This window comes from Colletotrichum orchidophilum, assembly GCF_001831195.1.
Source record: "Colletotrichum orchidophilum strain IMI 309357 chromosome Unknown Scaffold_166.1, whole genome shotgun sequence".
Lineage (NCBI taxonomy): Eukaryota > Fungi > Ascomycota > Sordariomycetes > Glomerellales > Glomerellaceae > Colletotrichum > Colletotrichum orchidophilum.
The window spans coordinates 67,361-88,731 of NW_019173122.1; the positions used below are offsets into that span (position 1 = coordinate 67,361).

Consider the following 21,371-nt stretch of genomic DNA (forward strand, 5'->3'; position numbering starts at 1 on the left):
AACAACAGAAACTAATCAAGTCATTGGCACACTGACCAACGGTTGTTCTCCAAAATCGGGCAGCTTTCTGAGATATTGATTACCATGTGACCTGTAATCCCCTGATAGTCTTGGGTTGGGCAACCTCGTGTAGTGGCTACCACTGTCTTTAGTTGAATTGAATGGCGAAAAACGAAGGGAAACTCAATGAATTTTAGGCGTGTGATGCTTTGTGCATGGAACTGCTTCCAAATGTGACAGGAGGGTTGTATCACCTCTCAGGTAAAAGTAAGGTGCCTCTCACCGGGTCCGATGTTTGACGGCAGGAGAGGCCATCCCTGTAGCCGAAGACGTGCCACATCGACAGGGCTCAAAGTGACACAGTCTCGTGTCCTTGCATTTACTACCATAGGGAATCGAATGATTGACACCTTTATTGACATTGCCACTAAGCCAAAACTCCTCGCGCCCAAACCAGCAACTGATGACAGACCAGTGAAAGTAATATACTATGTTGTTCATATTATGCCGAAGTATCTATTTGCTGTGGCTGCGACCAATAACAGAGTACCTCTCTCTTAGAACCGGGTGAAGGGAAGCCTATCAACAAAGTCAGTCTTCTCAGTCAAAACCAAGGGAAGTGAAGTGCCGGATGCGATAGTGTACACGTACCATTTGCCCTTGAGGGTAATGACAACCCATGGGCTACCCGCCTCATCAATCTCCTTCTCAACCTTCGTGTTGAAACAAATCGCACTCATGATGCCGTCGCCGAACTTCTCGTTCATGACAGCCTTGTAAGCGTACCCGTAGTTTTGTACAATCTCGTACAGGCGGTAAATGAGTGGCTCAACGGGCGGCATTGGCCCTGCGCGGCCGCGGTCGGGGTAGTTGTTCAGCTGCTTCAGGTTCGCGGCCTGGATTCCGAGAAGCTTGGACAACTTTTGGATGTCCTCTTCCGAGGCCTGAACCTGACCGTAGAAGATGCCTGCAATGGCAACTTCGCTGCGGCCTAGATGTTTGGCGATGTCCTCGAATGTGAGCCCGGCGTCCGCCTTGGCATCAAAGAGGACCTGGGAATGAGGCGGGAGACGATTCGCCGTCGAAGGCTTGTTGGTCCATGGTTAGTGATCGAGGGTCTTAATTGCTATCGGGAGTCAATCTCCCCAGTATCCAATTTTTTCACTCACATCGAGGCTTGCGAGCTGCCCGGACATTCTGACGTTTGGGTTGAATTGTTAGTATTCAGGATCGAAAGTGATGCAACCAGTGCCAAGGATGGAGTTCAAAAGAAAGTTCGTCCAATTCAGATGGAGTGAGATGGGATGAGCTAGGATAAGATCCTTATCTTATATGTGCAAATGTCAGTGCCAGAATCCGAGGATAAAAATCTCGACCAACGTCTATGTTAAATTAAGTCTGTACGATGCGTTCTTGCAGGCGGGAATTACATGCGGACGTCATACATTTAGATCGCCTATGGCTACTGCGGGGTCGTGAGGTAAGAGAAACATCAGTCTAAGCTGCTTTGTCCTGTTCGCCGTTGCCGAGGCCATCCCGCCGGAGAAAACACGGTATCTCGGCTTCGGAGGCAAAAGTCGATACTGCATAAAGCGCTTGCAATTCCCGAAGGGAGGCGATGGCTAAAAACCCTTGTATTCTAAATTTCTAATAGCTTATATTTTTGCTTTTCACGCGCAGCCGGCGCCGGCACGCACGGCGGCAGCCGCGCGGTAGCCAACTCCACCAGTCATTGCATCCGAGGTCCTGGCACGGATCGGAATCGGTGTTTCCGGCTGTTGTCGCCCGGCCCGCCCGAGAAGCATCGCGTTGGTTTTACACACCTTGCGCCGTGCCTCTACTGTATGTGTTGTAGAACGATGGCAAAGGTCTTCTTCTCCGAGCTCTCCTCTGTTCGCAACCACGTGCACACCACCCAGTTGTGAACATGCCGAAAGCGTCTGACGTTTGAAGTGTGCTAGCTGTTGTAGACAAAGTCTATCTCAGAACAATCGCTGTGATGTATTATTTCCTGGGAAAAAATTTACCATCTGATGAGAAAGTCAGACTAGACAATTGCTCATGTCGATTCCTGGTTACATTGTACGGCGTTCGACGGCTTGGGGGCCGACGTTCAAACAGCGATCAGTAGTAATTGTTAGGGCGATGTCGCCTTCTCCAATCGTCGAGTGCCGCAGCTCCGAGAAGCAGCATTCCGTTGGAGCAGGGAGACTGCTCCTGCTAATATTCCAGATGGTTGCGGCCAGCTGGCTTGGCTTCGACTCCAGGGGATATCGCTGGAGGAGCTCATTCTGTCGGGCGTTGGTATCATTGGCGGTGGTTCGGCGGTATAGATGGTCATTTCTCTGTATACAACATTGTGCATCAAGTCGGACTAGGCTGGTATTGTGGAGTTGCCGGTTAGCCGTTTCCACCCCTTAAGATCCCACTCTCTTCTGGCGCCTTTAAGGTCATCGACGTTCAGGATATCAACGCCCTCTTGAACTAGCACGTCCCAGATGTGGTTTCTGATGCTGATTGGCCATGCTGGGAGATCCCAGTACCGGACCATTAAGCCGCGAGAGTGTGCCTCCTTAATCTGCGCTCTCAGCTTCGTCATCTGACCCTTTGATAGGTCGCCAAACCAAACGGTGCCGAGCGCCTTCTTGAACGATACACTCGTGTAGAACGAATTGGTAAGGTCGAAGGCATGCTTGTCTAGGCTGAGAAGGGGGGCGTCAAAGAAGGTGTCTCTGTAGGTTGAGTTTTCGACGACCATATCGAAAGGAGTGTTGCCAGTTCCGACGACGGTTATAGGCCCATAATGAACACTGCCATCAACGACCTTGCTCAGCCAGCCTCGCTGGCGCAAGGGCTCCAGCTGACGCACTACCTCCGGCCAGGTCTCGGGACCACTCGTCTTCAAATCCACGAGGAGGACCATAGTTTGATTTGGGCTTGACTCGTATATCCCTCGCGGTGATTGTTGTGTGATATTTTCTATGTCCGCATTCCGTTCTTCAAGCAGACGGACGAGAGGGTTGACATAAAGGCTTGTGAAGGTGTTCCTTTGGCGCAAGGACCACTTATTGTGGCCAACAAATAGCTCATTGTCAAAGAGCCACACGTCTGCTTCGATGCCAATGCATCCTGCTTGGAGAGCGTCATAGATAGGCCTTTTCCTCCAATAATCGTTGTGAGAGTGGCATGGAATTGGTTCGACGATGCTCGCGCTTTCAAACTGCTCGGATGTTGTGTCCCAGACCTCGCGAGCTATGAGTAGGACCAGGTTTAGGAGAACAAATATCAAGCTGGGGTCCAAAATTAGCCGGAGCGCAGAGATATGCCTGGTCGCAACACTTACAGCATGGCCATCCAAACGGCGCCACACATGATGAAGGAACGTTTCCGTGTCCATGGTTTCGGAATCATGTAGGCGGGAGGAAGTAATCCATCTTCGGAAGTAAAACTTTCAGCTGGGGTGGGCGGAACTTCGATTTCGCCTTCATTTGAGACATCTGCTTCTTCGGGAGAGTCTCTGTAACGAGATATTGTGTCGCTGTTGCGGGACCAGAATTGACGGAAGCGATCGCGCACAGCGTCGATGCTGGGGCTCTTGGTGGTAGACATTTTCGACTTCGTTTTACGCCCCAGGTGATATTCACGGACAATCGGTCAGTCGATTGGACGGCTGGAGGCTAAAATATCCGCTTAGAGATAGGAAGAAGAAGAAGAGTTCTTGCGCCGAGTGTTGTTGACGCAGCTGCAAAGGTATCCGACGCCCTTTATCTCCAGAACATGCCGTGTCAAAGAACGAGAAGTTGTTGAGTATAAGTCCTAGGTGCGGCGGTGATATGTGTGGCGAGACGTTTGGCGAGAAGCCGGACAATCCAAGGCAAGAAGCCAAATAAGTATGCAGGGTGAGGTACTGACAGTGGTGTGTAAGTTGCACAAAGAGGATAGCAACAAAGGCGAGAGCGAACAAGTAAGTCCACACGTTTGCGGACAAGCTGCAGGATGAAGAAATGCGGAAGAGAGACACCAAATATAGCGGGATCTATCGTCGTGCTTGTTGGCTTGGCTTGCTGCCTGCTTTTAGAGAGGGGAATGGAGCTAGAGATCACCACAAGGTAAGGTAGGCAATAAGGTCGGGTACGTCAGGGCGAGGCATGGACAGGGCGGAATGGGGGAGGGATACAAAGGTTAAATAAAACGGCAAGTAGATCCGAGCATGGTTATGGATGGATGCTGGGGTAAGGACGGCGGTTGAGAACAGACTTTGAGAAGAGCTGAGAGGGTCTGAGAGCGAGACGAAGAGACAGCGAGGCACACACGAAAGAGGGAGGAACGAGGGAGTAGACCTGGGGACCCCGGGGAGAAGGAGAATGATTTGAGAGTCGGTGAACTGAGCGAGTGAGAGAGAGAGAGAGAGGAAACGGGCAATACGCCGTGCCGTGGATGGGACACGGGTCTAGTGTCTGGCATCTGGTTCCAGAAGATGTGATGTCTCCGGTTGTGTGTGAGCGCGTGTGACTGACTGGGTAGTTCATGAGCATCAGCAGCAGCAGCAGCAGCAGCAACAATGCAGCGGTAGCGGTACATGGCTTCCATGCTAAATGCTGCAAACCAATGTACTTGCCTGGTGGAAAAGGGGACTAATGCTAGTCAGTGGGCGGCGTATTCAAGCATTTTCCAGTCATCCGTGCCCTGTCCTGTCCCGTCTCACGTCCCACGGAGCAGTGTACTACATAGTAGGTAGGTATGTAGAAGGAAAAGGACTAAGACTGAGAAAGTCTGTCATGAGCTTAGCTAGCCCCAAGACGGTGGGGGCGCGGGACCCGAGGGAGTGTTTCTGGCGCCTGTTTTGTTTGTGTTTGTTACCCTGGCGAGGGGTGGTGGTTCAGGTCCAGGGTCAATCAATGTAACGAAGAATGGATGTGATGATGGGCTTCATGGACACCGGTGTCCGAATCTGTGGACCACCCTGGCCAGGCAGCAGACATATGTATCGTGTCAGCGTGGTGGTGGTGGTGGTGATGGTTGTATGCACGGTCAGATGCTGTAGAACAAGGATACCTTAGTTATTCAGCGCGTCGTGAACCATGAGGATAAGGCAGGGCGAAAAAAAAGTGAGGCCAGAGGAAAGAGAGAAAAACAAACGCAGAGCCTATTCTCAGTTTTGGGGTCTAGTGTTGAGGGTCAAGTAGGTACAATGTAGTGTGTCGAGGTAGGGCATGGGCGATGACTCTGTGACAAGTTGAGATGCGCACCAAGTTCCCGTTGTCGTTAGTCGCAAAACAAGAGGCCAACAACTAAGGTTAATCGGCATGCCTCTCAAACCAAACCTGCCGTGTCGGAATGCCTCAGTCGAATGGCGACAGAGAGTCGACGAGGGTCTGGCCGACGCGGAAATCCCTGCCTCCTGGCGTCCCCGAGGTAGAGGTACCTTGTAGATGCTTGCGGGCCCCTCCTGGGTAGTCCAGACCCTGAGACCCCTCATCCCAGCCGCTTCCCTCGATATTTCTTGCCTCTGCGGACCAGACACAGGGAAAACATGAGGTGCCAAGGACAGTCAGTGCGGAAGTTCAGAAGGTGACGATACTGGAAGGCACAAAGAAAATATGCTAGAGAGCCGGGTTCGAGACTTGGCACAGGAAACGATAGAGCAGTAAACCTGAGTGGAGGGGGAAGGAGGAACCTCCAACCTCCACGGAGAGAAAGGGAAAAAAAGACCAGACTTTTGGGTGAGGAGAGAAAGGGAGGGAGATCCGGCCGTGGACCTCCAATCCAGTCCAGCAGCTACCCCCTCTGCCACCAATATGAGGCTCTTATTGGTCAATGACCGTCGCGCCAGCTACTACTGCACCTAACGCCCGTGGAGTGGAGTGGAGGCCGTGGCATCTCCCCGCAGATGGATACCTTACCTTGCACCCAGTCTTGCTAGTGGCTTCAGGCTTCGTGGAATCGCTGGACTTCAGGAAAGCTGAGATGGTCCGTGCTGGGCCAATACCGGCCCAGAGACGCCAAGTCCTTGACCTACTCACATGCTCCTCCCTCCCTCCCTCTCTCTTTCTCTCTCTGAGGCTCTCCCTCTACCTCTGTCCTCCTAGCCCGCACCCGCCAGTTAAGCCATACTCTTTCAGGCACGTGGCGTAGCTGATAGGCGGATTAACTTCCCGTGAAGCATGGAAAAACCAGCCAGCTACACTAAATGCCTCTCACACTTCATGTCATTACTTTGTACCGCCCATGTCACGCGCATCATACATCGAAGTCCAGCGCTGTTCTCGAGTGCTTCCGGTTCCTGCTGGCTTAGGAGTCCACGCTCGTCCCGGACTGGACAAAACCTGCACTACCGTATCCCCAAAGTCCTGGCTCTCCACTAAGCCCGGGCCAGACCAGAACGGCCTATTACAAATGTCCTCGTTTCCTCGTGAGCCACCTAGGTCCATCGAATCCCACCGTGCCCCCACCAGCCTTACTGCAAGGTAGCTTCTTGTGGAGGATGCTTGGTCGGCTACCACATCTCGAGTCAAAGGCAAACGCACTTGGCCGAGCCTAGCTGTCATCTGTCAATACGCTAGCCACACCTCCAGTACCTACAGTGCTACATGCTCACCATACTTTCTCGTTGACCAGAGGCCTGTTACTCCAGAACGTGACTGACCTATGGACAACTCCGTGGGCAGAGCGAACGGCGGCACGTCCAAGCCTCTGTCCCGCCCAAAACCAGAAACACCAGCCATGCATCCGTCATGTCTGCGGGGAGTGTTTCTGACTTGACCTGATGATAGGCTGACAGGCTGATGGATACTCAGGTCGGCGCCGACATCACGCCGGAAGAAAGCAAGAGCAACAGAAAGCTCAGGGCAACCGAGTACGTACGCAACTCATCAGCGGTCGACACTGAGACGCGTCTGAAAACGATTTGAAGTGTCACATAATCAGACGGCCAGCAATTGACTTTGCTCTCCGCCCTCAACCACAGCTCGACAACTCTGACACGCGAAACACGCCCTTCTCCGAGTCTAGAGTCTGTCCGCCCTGCTTGGTGGGACGGACTCGGGTGCAAATACCTTCCTCGTTTCCTTATGATTTCTTCCGCCGAATTGGGACGTAGCGGTTGTGTACTCCTCATGTTGATCTCGTCTGGCATCGCACGACTTCGTCTTCCTCCGCCACCCGGCGCCTGGTCATAGCGACGTCTCTGTAACCGCTGCGCGAGGCAGCAATGAGAGACACTGCCAATGCCTGCCCTTGTCTGCTTTGACATGCCCTGGTGCTCATGAGAAGGGGCATTCTAGCTTGTCTACCAAAGTAACCATGCCGAATTGAGGAACAAAGCCGCCTTGCTGGAGAAAACAAGATTTCAACTCCAACGTGCCCGGGCTTAGATGCCGGCTCCAAATCCCACCGTCCTTTTCCTTCTCTTGTATTCGCAAATCCGGCGAGCACCGGTGACCACACCGCATTCTGCCCATGGGTAAGGTGATTGTGTATTGACTGTTGGAGTCTATCGCGCACTATTGGGCAACGACTTGCTTGGCGAAGGAAAACCTACAAATGATCAACGAGGCATGCAGGGCGGGTGCCTCAACCTCGAGCAAAGTTTACATGCCTATCACCGGGTGAAGCCAGCCCATGTGCTGCAGAACTGTCATTGATCAGGTGCCAAGATGCCAGATTGTGGGATTCCCGCGTGTGATCTGTCGACGGTGGATCGGCCCTAGGGGCTTTCCGGCGTGGAGACCCCTGCACCTGCGTCGCGGTACGGCAGGGAGCTGGTTTCATTGAGCGGGACCCAAAAAAATGTTGCCTCGAGATCCATGTACCTTATCGGACACTTTCTTCTTATCATTGCTGACATAATCCAAAATTTTCCATCGGTCCCTCATGTCCATGTCTAATGCCGCCTCATCTGCAACATCGAAACGTGGGTAAAGAGGTGTGATACTGAATCGCTCAACTCACACAGTGGAACGACTGGAACGACTCGCAATGCCTCACAAACACACTAGAAGGGAACAAGATCCCTCAGCGTATGTTTTGACCGCCTTGTACGCCGTAGCCTACACTGACCCGATGCCTGCAGATTTGACCTCCCACCATCACAGATCGCGAGGCCGCTTCCCGTCCAACTGAGAAGTCGAAAAGCTCTAGCCAACAACGCGAAGAACGCCAAAAACGGAAAGAACCAAAAGACAGAGAACGATGGCGTTTCCAAGAAGAGAAAAGGCCGCAGCAAAGACGACGATGCTCCGAGAGCGTTCAAGCGGATAATGTCATTGGCGGCGGGCAGGAGACAACGATCTGGCCTAGACAATGGCGAGACGCCAGCCCAAAAAAAGAAGGCCGCCAAGAAAGCTGCGGCAGCCGAGCAGAATGAAGCAAAGATCGAGGACATCTCGAAGTCCGAGGTGCCCACCATCCGGCCGGGTGAGAAGATGTCCGATTTCGCCGCCCGTGTCAATGCAGCATTACCTCTTGCGAACCTTGTCAACAAGACTGAGAGGGGTGGAAAGGATCCACTTGGGCTCAAGACCGTCAGGACACGGAAGGAGAAGAAGATGCACAAACTGTATGACCAGTGGCGCGAGGAAGAGCGGAAGATTCAGGAAAAGAAGGAAGAGGAGCTTGAAGAAATTGCTGAACGCGAGCTAGACGAAGAGATCAACAGCGGCACCTTTGGCAATTTCGGTCAGACTTCCAAGGCTTTCTACGAACCGGGCCAGGAGAAGAAGAAGGGTAAAAAAGGCAAGAAGAACAAAGGTGCAGACCGCGAAGAAGACCCTTGGGCGGTGCTCAAGAAAATGCGCGCGGAGGCTAAAGTAGGACTCCATGATGTCGCGCAGGCCCCGCCAGAGCTTCACAAGGCCGGCAGAGACAAGCTGTTGGTGCGTGGTGCAACTGTTGACGTCTCCAATGTGCCAAAGTCTGCCGGTAGTTTGAGAAGACGTGAAGAGCTCCAAGAAACCAGAGAAGCATTTCTCTCGGCGTACAGGAAACAGCAGGAGGAAAAGTTGGCTCGTCTTGCCGCTTCCAAATCTTGAGATACCCAAAAAATAGTAGTAATGCGACGTAGCTCTGGAGACTCGGATACAAAGCCCCGCCAAAAGAAGTGAGATGTACTTTTCTAGCTACCTGCGATGATCCCGACTTGCTTAACACATGGTAGGTAAGGTATTTGTCTTTACGGACCTCTTTTTCAAGAGCTGCTAGCGAGTGACAAACAATCTTAGTTGATGACTGCCTTAAATCAAGTCCGTGCTGGGATCTAGATTGACCACTCAATGATGATCACGTGAGAGTAGTGCCAGGGTCCAGCCACCACAGCCCCTTCACACTGCCGCATCCCACCATGGCGGGGTCCCAACGCCGCGATTCAGCGCCGCCATCCTTTCCTCTCAATTTCCAGATCTCTGTGGCCGACTTCTATGTTGCAGGGGAAAAACAAACGTGGAAGGAATTTTCGACCAACCGCAAACGCCAAACCAAAGAGCTTGGGTTCCATCTTCCATCGTCGACCTTCACCCTCACCATTCATCTCACTTTTTCTAAGCAACTTTCGATCACCTGAGAATGTCACAATCCTGCAAGCTGGCACAATGTCCCGCGACCTTGAGCGATTGATAGAGTCAGTCATCACTGACATTTCATGTTATGGCGACTTGGGTGAGTAAATCTCCGCCCCTTGCTTCATGACAATGGTGATCCTCAACCTTCTTGTCCGTCCTCTTAAAAATTTCATCATTTTGCGTGTGGGAAACGGGAAGTCTGGTAATTGGTTGTCTCAATCAGCCAGCATCGCGGTCAAACAGGATATATTTGGCCTAAACGATGACTTAGCTGGCACATCTTACTGACAAGCGGTTGACAGGATGCACTGTACTGCACGTGCTTGACTCACTTGGTACTTTCTATAAGGACACCCAACCAAGGCAAGATGCATCGACAGAATCTTCGCGACCAACAGACGCGGAACCAAATCAACTACTATGGTCCACGGCCTGGGACTGGTTGAGAGTGAGGAAGGACATCTCTGTTGGACCGAATCGAAAGTGGAACCATGTGGCCCTACTCGACATCCTCACTTTGCCGGACCCAGACACCCAGGATGGAATGGCAGCAAACAGCGCCCTAAAAGATGCTGCAGAAGAAGGCCCCAATGACTCTGAACCCAACGGCCTGATCAAAGCGACGCCGAGGACCCCCGGCCTCCGAAAGCGGCCCCGAATCTACGTCTCCGAGGATCGGATGTGGGAATCCATTGCTGGGCATACGCCCGACTACCGAAGAGTTCCGAGACTGGAGTGGATGGCCTTGGTTGGTATCGCTTCCACCAAGCAGCAGGGTATCTTGCAAGGCGATTTGGGTCGGCTTGTTGGTCAGGATAAACGCTCGTTGCCTAAAAGAACTGACGCCCTAGCAGAGAAGGGTTACATTTCCAAGCGTACGACGCTCGTCAGGGGAACCAAGACAAGCAAAATGTGGCTGACACGCTTCGCTCCTGCCCTCCCAGTTGATCCCCTGAAAGCAACCGCAAGTTTGCACACGGCAGTTGACATGTCCCGGAGCGCTCTGGCGTGCGACTTGGAGCCTGTTTCATGGCGACATAGGTGGAATGGGGACTCGGTCGACTACATCTCCCTGGCTCAAACGATCATGGCCATCGTAAAGGCTTTCGGAATCATCAGGTATCATGACTTGCGGTGCAAGCTGGGCATTTTGGGTCTGAGATGGCAGATGAAAGTTGCAGCCAAGACCTGTCGCTTCTTCGTCCAGACTGGCGCCATTCAATATGTGGGTGCTACATTGTCCGGCAAGCTTTTCAAGGACTGTCTCAAATTCGACCACGACCTTACGCATGAGGACTGGGCCGCTTACCTTGCGACGGGAAAGCAGAAAAGCATCTCGTCTGCCCTCGGCCTTAACGATGGAGATCTTGGATCTGATCCAGCAGATAACATAGCCAACGTAAACACCTCAAGCTCCGAAGCTGGCCCTAGTCGGAGTTTGAAAAGAAAACGAGTTAATCCACGCTCCAACTGGATAGCCGACAAACCTCTAACCACGACAGTCTTCGACAATATTTCCGCTGCCGGCACCACGGGTCTGTCGAACAAGCAGATAGGAGATTTCACTCTAGGCGCATCATTTCGGAGGTATATATCCTCCATTTCGTCGACAATTTCTCTCCCCGCACAGCAGCCAGTGCATCTCAAGCATTTTCAGGTATCGAGTGAGATGCACCGAAAAGGCAAATCTCAGCAGTATCGCTATTTTGCATGCAGCCTACAACGGAATGATCAAGGTGGCGCCGGCACTGAGAAGGATGCTAGCGTGGAGATGAGCCACGTTCATTCCTCGGCTGACTGGGCTCCTGGTAAACCGCTGGCAGATCACTTCACAAATCCCACGGTGGTGCCTGAAATGGCCCGTACTGCTGGTGGCTTAGCTGCCCTTGCTCAAGTTTCCGGTAAGGCATTGAATGCCATCACGAAGAGGAAGACCGAAATTCCAGACACTCTACGAGTCAACGGGACTCACGGGGCAGGGCTGCGTCGCGCAAAGCGAATAAGGCTATCAGAGCAAACCGAGGACGATCAATCATGGGACAGGAGTCTAACAGTGAGAGCGAGCTCGGAGCTCGACTCTGCGCCCCCTTCTGGAATGGCTACTAGACGTGGTATGAGGCGACGACCAGCTGAACCGGAAAAAACCTCGTCTATCGTGACACTCAAAGTAGATCCGCCAGCGCTGTCAAGAATTCTCAACGCCAGCAATACAGATCCTGAAGCCGGCGCTGTCTCAAACATTGCGCACGCTTCCCATGTTTATGGGACAGACAAGTCGGCCATTCATGCTATTATTGGACAAGATGACCAGCCTCGGAAACCCTCAATTAAAGACGTAAATCCGCCGTATACAACCACTGAGGGGGTTGAAGTCTCTGCCCTGATGCCGCAGGATGAGGAGTCTATTATTGTAGCTTCTCGAGATTCGAACGAAGATGTGGAAGTAACAAACGCCGAGACAGTGGATGATAATCTAGTTGACGACATGCCTGTGAGGCGTGGAGGCCGCCGGACCAAGAAAGGGACAGGAAACTCTTCCACTCGCAGTCGTACCAAGATTTTCAAATGCGACAAGTGCGGTGGAACCTGGAAAAACGATGTTGGCATCAAGTATCACCTCGAAAAATCGAAGACGTCCTGCAACCCAAGCTACGTGGCACCGCTTATGGGGCCTCCCGAGACGCTTTTCCCAACTGCGAAACGACCTGCTGCACCGAAACGAGCAGTCATTCCTCCCCGACAGATGAAATCTCGACAGACGAGGTCATCTATCATTAATGATACCCCAGACGATGAAAGAAGCCAGGAAGACGCCTTCGACGTGGAAGTTGACTCTATTCCAGCGGGTGTACAGTCCTTCGAAGCCACTCTTTCCAGAGGAAGAAGACAGCGGACCACTGGAGGGGGGAATTTTGTCTCATTAGAGGAGTCACGGCAAGGCGAGAGAAAGGGCACAAGTAATTATCGAAGTGCGTCAAAACCATCAAGTACACTCAAGCCGCCAGTTTCCTCGACGCAGCTGCCCATGAGCGGACTGATTGATGATCCCGCCGGGGCTGTAAGGGATATGCCGACAAAACATGCCTCTCTACAGCCAGCACTGGGGAGATCACGGGGGCAGGTCACACCTAAAGCAAAGGGATCGCTTGACTCTCCAGAGTCTCGCAAAGCGTCTCTTACAGACCCTGCTCGAGTCGATCCACCACCATCCTTGACGCCAACGAAGGCGCCTGACCATTTCGGGCGACGAGGCTCCTTTTCGCGTCCTGTCAAGCGGAATACAAATCATAGCCTCAAGTGGATGGACCCAGGGAATACTTTGACGTCAGTCATTGAATCCAATCGACTACCACATGCAGAAGCGCTCAGGGCTAGCCTTAACGACAGCAGTACCCTTTCGAAAACACAAATCGTTGAACGGGCACTCCTCTACATCCTGCATGCGAATGGCGGGGTCTTTCCCGGGGGCCAGTCGCTGTGGTACGCTACTATAGCTACGTGGGAAGTCATGTTTTCGTCTGAAGAATCTCCGGACTATCAATTTTACAAAAGCGCTTTGGCTAGATTGGCAAAGAAGAAGCAGGTGGTTGTCAGCACGCATGCTTTCAAGGATTCTAAAGGCATGATGGCGAACTACCAGTTGATACGAATTCCTGGAACCGAAGCCTCGTCTCCGGCAGGTGCGGCTATGAAAGCGAACATAATGGCACACCACCCTAGAGTTTACATACCGCCAGCCTTCACGCCCAAGGCAGGACTGCCAAAAGAGGACAAGCATGATGCCCAACCTGTCTTCTCCAGCCGCAGGAAGACAGTCCAGGTGATGGAGGTTCTTGACGCTCCCTTTTATGCCAACAAAGCGGCCAATGATAGGCCCGGTACGCCCCCTGAAGGATCTCAAACGCCCAGGAAACGCAGAAAAAGAATGGTTACAAAAGAACAGATTGCCCATGCAGAAGATGAGGGTCCTGATGGTACCCGCAGGAGAGACATTTTCCGATTCTTCATGACAGGACAAGTTAGATCGAGCGACGGGCCCTCTGCATCTTCTAGAGATGGGCAAAGTGGTTGTACTACTAGCATCGTTTTTCTCCGTCCCAACACATGCCTGGGACATGAAGCGGCAGAAGATGTCCGACGCGCACTACTCCCTGATCTCTCAGACCCTGAACCAACGTATCTGATGGACCGGTTGGAGACCGACGCGGGCTGCGACGAGTTAAGCGTAACCTTCACCCATGCCGGCGTCATCGAAGGCAACGATGGTACCTGGCCAGCACATAAAAGCATGTTCTTCGAGATAGAGGATCGCAGCCTTACAATCAGTGGCTGGATGCCGGATTCCCGTTGGTTCTTGAGACAGAACTTACCGCAATCCCTCTCCGAGATGACCAAGTGGCCAGATAGGCCCAAGGACAAGTTTCCGAGCAGCAGCCAGTTCTACGAATTCTCCGATCAAGTCGATGCCTGCTTCGACTGGGAGCTGTCAACCGAGGGAATGAAGCTCCTTCTGGCGGAGTCGATAGCGCCGGATTATATCTTTATCAACCACGATATCGGTGACCTTCAGGGTGTATGGGAGAGTCCGCAACTTGAATGGGATCCTGTTAATCAGCTTAGCCCATCTGCGTTGTTCAACCTCCAAATCGCGGAACAGGGAACGACTGCGACCGATCACCTCTGGGGTGGTGAGCTTGGTCGCCAAAGAAGACGCAAGCGACGGCATAATAAACTCGCAACTGAGCACAGGGAGCTGATGGTTGGAATCGATCTGAAGATCAGAACGCTCATCCCTCTGCCCAGAGATATGGACCTGAGAGATGTGTCCAGAAGAAACGCTGGGCTTGATGAAACAAATGAGACCATCTTGATAGCTGCATTCGTTGTCACAAGAACGCTTCTTGGCGGGGCCGACCGAATCATAGAATGGGGTCTCATGATGACCTTATTCCCCGACATGGCACTCAGTGCTATGCGACGATTCTGGTCCAAGGCCCGGAAGGACCGGGGAACTTTCATCAACCAGCTTACTGAGCGATTTCAGATTCAATTTATCTCAGCCTACGAGAACAATGAGTTCCCACCCGTCGACTACGACAACTACGTCGACTATGACTGGCCGCGCCTTGTCAAGTGGACAGCTGGTCTCATAGAGGATTCGCAGGAACTGCCTGCCAATAAAATTGCTCTGGAGCGAGGTTACTCCCTTGGCTCAGCCTGGACAGATGTCACCAACTGGCGCGACGACTACTACAACTTCCAAATGTCTGTCTTCAACAGATTTGAGGCGGCTACTTCCCGTCCCGCGACTTCCCTCGTGGACAAGGATGACGGAGCACCGTTTAGGGACACTGATCACCTAGTCACAGCCATGTCGTGGTTGCGCTCCCTTTGTTACACGCATCGCGATAAGTATGCGCCGCAAGATATCAGGAAGAAGATGGCTAGCATTGGAGGCGGAGACGAAGAGCGCATTCAATCTCTCCTCGAACAGGCGGTCGAGATCCTGCAAGGTCAAGGTGTGATCACAGACAGCAAGCTCAAAGCCCTCGAGGGTCGTCCCTACCGCCTGACAGAGACGTTCCTGCCGAGATTTATGAAGTGGACCAATGAGGTAAAATTCATCGACGCCGCCAAGTTCAAGCATCGACTAGATGTAAGCTTCCGACGGGGCGAAAAGATCCGGATCCCTTACGTCTTGAGGGACGGCGAGGTTATGGCTATGATGAATTTGCAAGCCAGCGGAAGAGTCGCCGTCACTACAGTCGATGTCCCGAGCATCCCTCTTGGGTTCGACCCCGGCAACTACGAAAGTAGGAAATACCCCAAGTCGTACTACAATTTTGGCCTCGAGATCGAGGCCACGACGATGTACGTCTACAACGAGGATTTGGCCCTGTTGCAGAAAGCCAAGCATAGCAAGCCGCCAAGAGAGAACCACAACCGGGCCATTCCACTGTGGTCTGATTTCTTTGGGGAGCTCAACATGGATCGTTGGGCACAGGTTCTTGGCGCGGTTGCGTTCGTCGTCGCAACTCGGGGACCCCTGGATGTAGCGTCCGTTTGTACTGTACTCAAACCGTATCTGCATGAGTTTGAAGTACAAATGGTGTTTGACTGGGGAAAACGATACGGTGTGTTGAAGGGCATTGCCCATGGACTGAGTTTCACCGTGGATGAGTGGTGGTGGCTGCTTGTTGGGCAGCAGCGAAATGCCATGTGAACGACTCGCAGAGGAGGGTCTCAGCGGGCAAGTTAGGGCTGCACGCGTGTGAGAGCATCCGTTACTGAGGACTACTCTAGATGCCAACAAGTAAATTGGAATAGCATTCCCGACCTGCTGTATGCAAGGGTCGTTGGCTCAGTAGCCATTGTATCAATAAATCAAAGTCTAGAAGTATCCGGATGATCAGAGATCATGGACGTGGGGTAAGTGACAACGCCTAAACAACCTTGACCAGACGCCAGCAATAGTAAAGCAAACATGTCCTCGCCTTCCAGTGTTCATCCAGATCGACGGGGGTTGAATCCGCTGACAGCAAACATTAGGGACATCACCGTGGCTACAAGTCAAGCAAGACCTTGAGAATCATGGCCAGCAGAAGCACAACAAGAACGACAATGGCTCGATCAACCCAGAGCGGCACGCCTTCATCATACGCATGGGTAGTAGGAGGAGCTTGGGGTCGCACGCTGAGATTTGGGGCGGGGGGGAGCGAGACCGTCCGCGTGGGAGTGGTAATTCCTTCACCTGGACGCGCGGGAGGGTAAGATGGCGCCGTCGCTGGTGGTCGTGATGTTGACGCTGAACTCGAAGTCGCCGCTATTGTCCCAGGTGCCGTACGAACAAAGCCCTCGGCCAGTTCGGCGCTCTCTGTGTCCGCCGGGTCGGATCTTGGTGTCGGAGATACTGTAGCTGCTGCCGCTTGTTCTCCTTCTGACCCTTTAGACTCGGTCATCTCATCTTTGTAACCAAGCTTCAGCTCGGAAGGGATCTCGATTTCAGTCGCCGAATCTGGCAAGTCGGCTTTGGCCTTAGCAGATTCTTCACATTCTTGGATGATTTCGATATTTGTCTTTGCGCAGGTTGGGCATTTGAATGTGTGCGATACCATTGCGTGGCGCTTTCGTACGGCATCGCTCGTCTCGAGACCGCCCAGCTGACCTCGGGGGTCTGTCTCCATGAAGCTACGCAGCCTATTATCCTGTTAGCCGGGAAATAACTACTCTGGCGGCGACTGGAGAGGGGGATGGAGGGGGCGCAAAGTTCAACATACGCGACGAGTGCCGTTCTCACGCCCCATGCGGGTTGCCACGTCTCCTCATGGTGGCCGCTGATACTCAGGCAGATCTCCCGGTTGGTTTCAAAGCGGCCGCTTGGTGTAAGGAAGCGAAAGCTCGGCGGGCGAAGAGGATACGTTGGCGGTAACACAATACGGCCATGGTAGATGCCTTCGCTATAGGACGAGTTGGGTGGCCCGCGGAAGGTGAAGTGCCATTCGAACAGATCTGATTCCAGTGGAGTAGCCGTATAATCCGGTGATGGAGAGCTGGAGAGTTCTTGGGCTTCGCGTACTAGTGTGGGATTGATTCATTAGCGGACTTCAAGGCGGGGTGGTCAGAGAGAGAAGGGCCCAAGGTTGAAAGGCTACTCACGTATGCGCCGTATCGTAGGCGACTTGGAGTTGAACTTGGGAGTTGCCATCGTAGATGCGCGCTGTAGTGGATGTTGGCCAATGTCCTTTGATCGGTAATGGAACGCAGGTCTTCTTGTTTCGATGGATGGCAAAAGACTTTTGGCCGAAAGGCGGCTGCTTTTCGATGAAAGAGCGGGCGTGTGAGTGCGTGGACGAAGGAGTAGTTATTGGTAGTTAGTGAGCACACGATAGTTCGTGACAGGTGGAAGGATAGGTGGCACTAACTATCTATTGTCGCGATAGTTCCTGGAGTGGGGGGTGGGTTCTTATCCGGCTGAGGGGGGGTGGAATCTACGACCACGCTGACGCCGCTAATCAAGTGTCCAGGGGGGTTTGACCCTTTGTGCTGCATAGAGGAGCCACTGGACTTGCAGAAAGTGTAAGCCAAGGTAATTACGTAGGTAGGTACCTGGTGACAAAGAGGATACATACGTAAGGTAGATATCTCAGCGAGTCGTGCCAGTGTGCCAGTGCTCTTCCTGGATGATTAAGGAAAGGGCGTGCATGGAATGCTATTGGTCCGTGGCTCCGGCAAAGGCCGACTTACCTAAGCATACAAGGACCTGCCAGATCGTTGGTCGTCAACGACGTTTCTTCCCAATTGGTGTAGATGATCCATCATTACATCCGAGTTTCTCGACATTCTCTTCCAGCTAAGTCCAGAACGCCCAGAGGCAAAGGCGATATATAAGGTACGCTAACCCATGCTAACCCATGCAGCCGGGCTTAATTGAGTCTGTAGCAACCTACTGATGACTAGCAATTATAGGAAACCCCCTCCCGAGAATCTTGCCCCAAACGAAGCGCCCGGCGAATCGACCTTCGCTATGTATACCGGCCCCAAGCCCCCGACGCCTCACGTCCCTGGTGTTTATCGCTTCACGGCGACAGCCCTGGGCGCTGGCATGTGGTTCTTCGTAAGTCTCTTATCGAGACCCCAACTGATGCTGGGAGGGCAAGAAAGCTAACGCCTTTGTGCACCACCAATAGCTCATGTACCGCGCGAAGAAGGACGGTATGATCCCCGTCTCATTCAATCATACCGAGTGCGAGAGTACTGACAGGTGCATGCAGGAGCCGTGTTGCTAGGCTGGAAGCACCCTTGGGATCATTAGACCGAATCAATTGAAGGGGAATTTAGGGATGCGCAGAGGAAGCATTAGGTCGACAAATCATTAGGCATTCGCCATTCAACAAGTCGTGCGGATGTAAGAAGAAGGATCGACGAATAGCTTCTATGGTATGGGTACGAAACAATCACGGCAGGCACAGCTGTGCTTTGATTCATCTCTCCCTTTCCCGTCTATTGAGTGCTGGGCTTTTCGAAGAGGTAGTGCGACACACCCCAAGTGTCCCCGCCTTGGTAGGCGAACAGCTCGGAACATGCCAAGTAGAAAATCTGCCACCTATTGTACCATACGCTAGCATTCTGCTCACCATAAGTCTCAATCAGGTGCGGCCAGATCTCCTTCCTGTGTGCAAGCATCTTGCTCAGCCAGTGCTGTGATGCCCGTGTCAGCTTGTACTTCTGAGACTAATCTAGGGTAGAGAGAACGCCGGGAGCAACTTACCTCGCACGTCTTGGAGTAATGTTGTCCGCTGACCCACCATTGCTTCTGAATCTTGAGGTCTCGTTGGAAGAATAGGAGCAGGTCAGTGCAAGGCATTGTACCTCCTGTGAAGAAATACGTCGTCATCCAACCCTCCTCGCTATATCCCCCCGCGGTCAGCGCTTACCGATGAATAATAATGCAGTTGTCACTTACTAATCGTACGGTGTAGTCTTGTGGGCAAAGATGTGAACAAAAAGTTTCCCACCAGGCTTTAAGGCCCGGCTAACCTTGGCCATGAGAAGCTCATAGTTCTTCATGTGTTCGAATAGCTTTGATTGTAATCAACACCCACTCCATGGGACATAGTCAGCGAGGAATCAAAACACGTACCTCAATCGAGACGACTCTGTCGAAAGACTCCCGCTCAAATTCATAATCAACAACGTTGCCTGTGATGACTGTGAGATTGGCCAACCCCTTCTCCTTGGCTTTGCCATCAATATACTCCTTTTGCGTCCTGGAGTTGGAAAAGGCCGTAACCTTCGAGTTGGGAAGTACCTCAGCGAAGTATAGCGCACCCGATCCCCAACCGCAGCTGCAAACATCAACTCTGCTTTGGACCTGGCGTCCGATCCCACAACGTAGAATAGGAAAACGGGGACGACTCACCCGAGATCTAAGATGCTCATACCATCTGTTAATTCAGCCTTTTGAACATATGTCTGTAACATGGCAACTTCTGCCTGAGCCAGCGTCTCGCCGCCCTTGGGGTACAGACAGCACGAGTACTTCATGCGTGGGCCTAGGCATGCGGCGAGGACGCCGGTGCCGACCTCGTAGTGCTGCTTGTTGGCCGTAGCGGTCTCAATCGCAATGGGTTGGGTGCGCAGCTTCTCGATGAATGTCATCTTGCGCTCGTAGTCAAGGCTGAGGGACGTGCTCGCGATGGAGTCGAGACGTTCCTGGAGCTGGCGCCGGATGCCTATCCTGATGACGGTGTGGGGTAGGTAGCCGCTGTCGAGGAGCCAATCTGACTGTCGCGTCAGATACTTGTTGTCTAGGTACAACTAATGATGCTAGCTTCATAGCGATCCTAGTTGGGCTTGGGTACGACGACATACCCATGTTCATCTTTGTAATATAGCAATTCGCAGATGTCCAATTGAAGAAGAAAAAGGGAGGCAGAAATGAGGGAGTGCCAATCTTTCTGATCTGGGTCCAGATATGTGAGAATGCGTTGTGAAACCGTAACGATGTCCGAGCACCTACGGTAAATGAGTATTGTAGCAGAGTATGTTGTTGGATGAGATAAGGTAAATAAATATAGGCTACTCCCACGAAGATGGTTGGCACAAGACTGAGGAGGAGATGGGGTGCAGTCAAGGAACCATATGCACCAGAGGGGTTGCATCGAAGTAGTTGAGGGCTAGCTAGCTGTCCCTGTGGCTGGGGTGGCAGGTTGCCCCGGTCGCTCGGAGCCGGAGCGACGCGGCTGGGCTAGGTCCAGTCGGCACCGGAATGCGGGTCGGTGGATCATCGATGACACGTTCATTTACACTTCACCTAACATCAGCCGAGTAGGATATGAAATTACGAAGACGGGACTTGATATATAAGCAAGCGAAAAAGACTGAGGTATTCGTGTCCTGAAATACATTAGAATGGTGCCCGACTTTCTTTATTTGTATCCGGCAACAAATTCTCTATGGTAGCCCCAAGGGCGGCTCTCTAATCATGCCATCCTACAACTCCATGTGCTCCAAGATAGTTTTATACTCCTTTCTCTGCTTAGGCTTCTTCAGAGCCCGTTCTTTGAAATGTCCCGCAGCCCGGGCCAGCTTTTGGAAGAGGTACTTTTCCGATATCCAAGCCATGACCAAGTAAACGCCCCCCAATGAAATCATGAAGAGCTTAAATTCCCAACTTGTCTTGGTAAGCTGCATCAGGTGCCTTACTGATACCCCGGGCCTAAGTATCATGCATAATGTGATTGACACGGTCGCAATAATTGTGGCGATGAATGGCCCTATTCAGAGTCAGTTCTTTGGACAAAATTTCCTGTGATCCGACTTCACCAACAGTTCTTCAGCGCCCTCTCTCGGAAAGGAGGGCCTGCATTCAGCACTACGCCCGCCAAGATATACTCGAAGCAAGACACCAAGAACAAGACAGTATTTTCCGAGTTTTTGATGTTCGACTTGTCATGGTTCACTCGCGGTGGTATGTACCTATTTCTATAGTTAACAAGGCGTATTGACGGGTAATGAAGCAAGGAAAGAAGCGCTCACCATGGCTGCTTTCTTACAGCAATGTATACAGCAGTTTGCACGATAATACAAATGACCATCTGGCCTAGCAATGGAATGAGCACCTTGCGAGAAACGAGATCTGCTGTTGGTCGCTTTCGTGACAGGACAGGGAATGGTCCGGCCCAGCTCACTGGAACACTTATTAGCATATTACCCGAAATTTCCGACATTGAACTTCAACTCACTGAAGACGGCAATCGGTAGAATCAATAGTAGATCGATGAACAGGAACTATGCAGCAATTAGCTTGTGAGGGGG

The 21,371-nt window shown here is 52.2% G+C and overlaps 7 protein-coding genes across 7 annotated transcripts; 3 read left to right on the forward strand and 4 right to left on the reverse strand.

Moving 5' to 3' along the window:
• Positions 1-557: 557 nt before the first annotated feature.
• CORC01_12812 (cyanate hydratase) lies at positions 558-1,196 on the reverse strand (the record flags this gene model as incomplete). The annotated part of the gene is made up of 3 exons (XM_022624430.1): positions 558-579; positions 652-1,088; positions 1,170-1,196. The coding sequence occupies 3 exons, from the start codon at positions 1,194-1,196 to the stop codon at positions 558-560; spliced, it is 486 nt and encodes a 161-aa protein (XP_022469075.1).
• A 1,178-nt stretch (positions 1,197-2,374) lies between these two features.
• On the reverse strand, positions 2,375-3,609 carry CORC01_12813 (uncharacterized protein; the record flags this gene model as incomplete). Its single annotated transcript, XM_022624431.1, has 2 exons — positions 2,375-3,290; positions 3,344-3,609. 2 exons carry the CDS (start codon positions 3,607-3,609, stop codon positions 2,375-2,377), a joined length of 1,182 nt encoding a protein of 393 aa, XP_022469076.1.
• Positions 3,610-7,977: 4,368 nt separating this feature from the next.
• On the forward strand, positions 7,978-9,029 carry CORC01_12814 (uncharacterized protein; the record flags this gene model as incomplete). The annotated part of the gene is made up of 2 exons (XM_022624432.1): positions 7,978-8,018; positions 8,072-9,029. 2 exons carry the CDS (start codon positions 7,978-7,980, stop codon positions 9,027-9,029), a joined length of 999 nt encoding a protein of 332 aa, XP_022469077.1.
• A 384-nt stretch (positions 9,030-9,413) lies between these two features.
• Positions 9,414-15,777, forward strand: CORC01_12815 (uncharacterized protein; the record flags this gene model as incomplete). Its single annotated transcript, XM_022624433.1, has 2 exons — positions 9,414-9,651; positions 9,857-15,777. 2 exons carry the CDS (start codon positions 9,414-9,416, stop codon positions 15,775-15,777), a joined length of 6,159 nt encoding a protein of 2,052 aa, XP_022469078.1.
• A 340-nt stretch (positions 15,778-16,117) lies between these two features.
• On the reverse strand, positions 16,118-17,259 carry CORC01_12816 (ubiquitin-conjugating enzyme; the record flags this gene model as incomplete). The annotated part of the gene is made up of 3 exons (XM_022624434.1): positions 16,118-16,751; positions 16,832-17,129; positions 17,211-17,259. The coding sequence occupies 3 exons, from the start codon at positions 17,257-17,259 to the stop codon at positions 16,118-16,120; spliced, it is 981 nt and encodes a 326-aa protein (XP_022469079.1).
• An 819-nt stretch (positions 17,260-18,078) lies between these two features.
• Positions 18,079-18,366, forward strand: CORC01_12817 (uncharacterized protein; the record flags this gene model as incomplete). The annotated part of the gene is made up of 3 exons (XM_022624435.1): positions 18,079-18,168; positions 18,242-18,266; positions 18,326-18,366. The coding sequence occupies 3 exons, from the start codon at positions 18,079-18,081 to the stop codon at positions 18,364-18,366; spliced, it is 156 nt and encodes a 51-aa protein (XP_022469080.1).
• Positions 18,367-18,554: 188 nt separating this feature from the next.
• Positions 18,555-19,935, reverse strand: CORC01_12818 (methyltransferase; the record flags this gene model as incomplete). The annotated part of the gene is made up of 6 exons (XM_022624436.1): positions 18,555-18,752; positions 18,823-18,961; positions 19,018-19,133; positions 19,195-19,399; positions 19,474-19,834; positions 19,926-19,935. 6 exons carry the CDS (start codon positions 19,933-19,935, stop codon positions 18,555-18,557), a joined length of 1,029 nt encoding a protein of 342 aa, XP_022469081.1.
• Between the last annotated feature and the right edge of the window lie 1,436 nt (positions 19,936-21,371).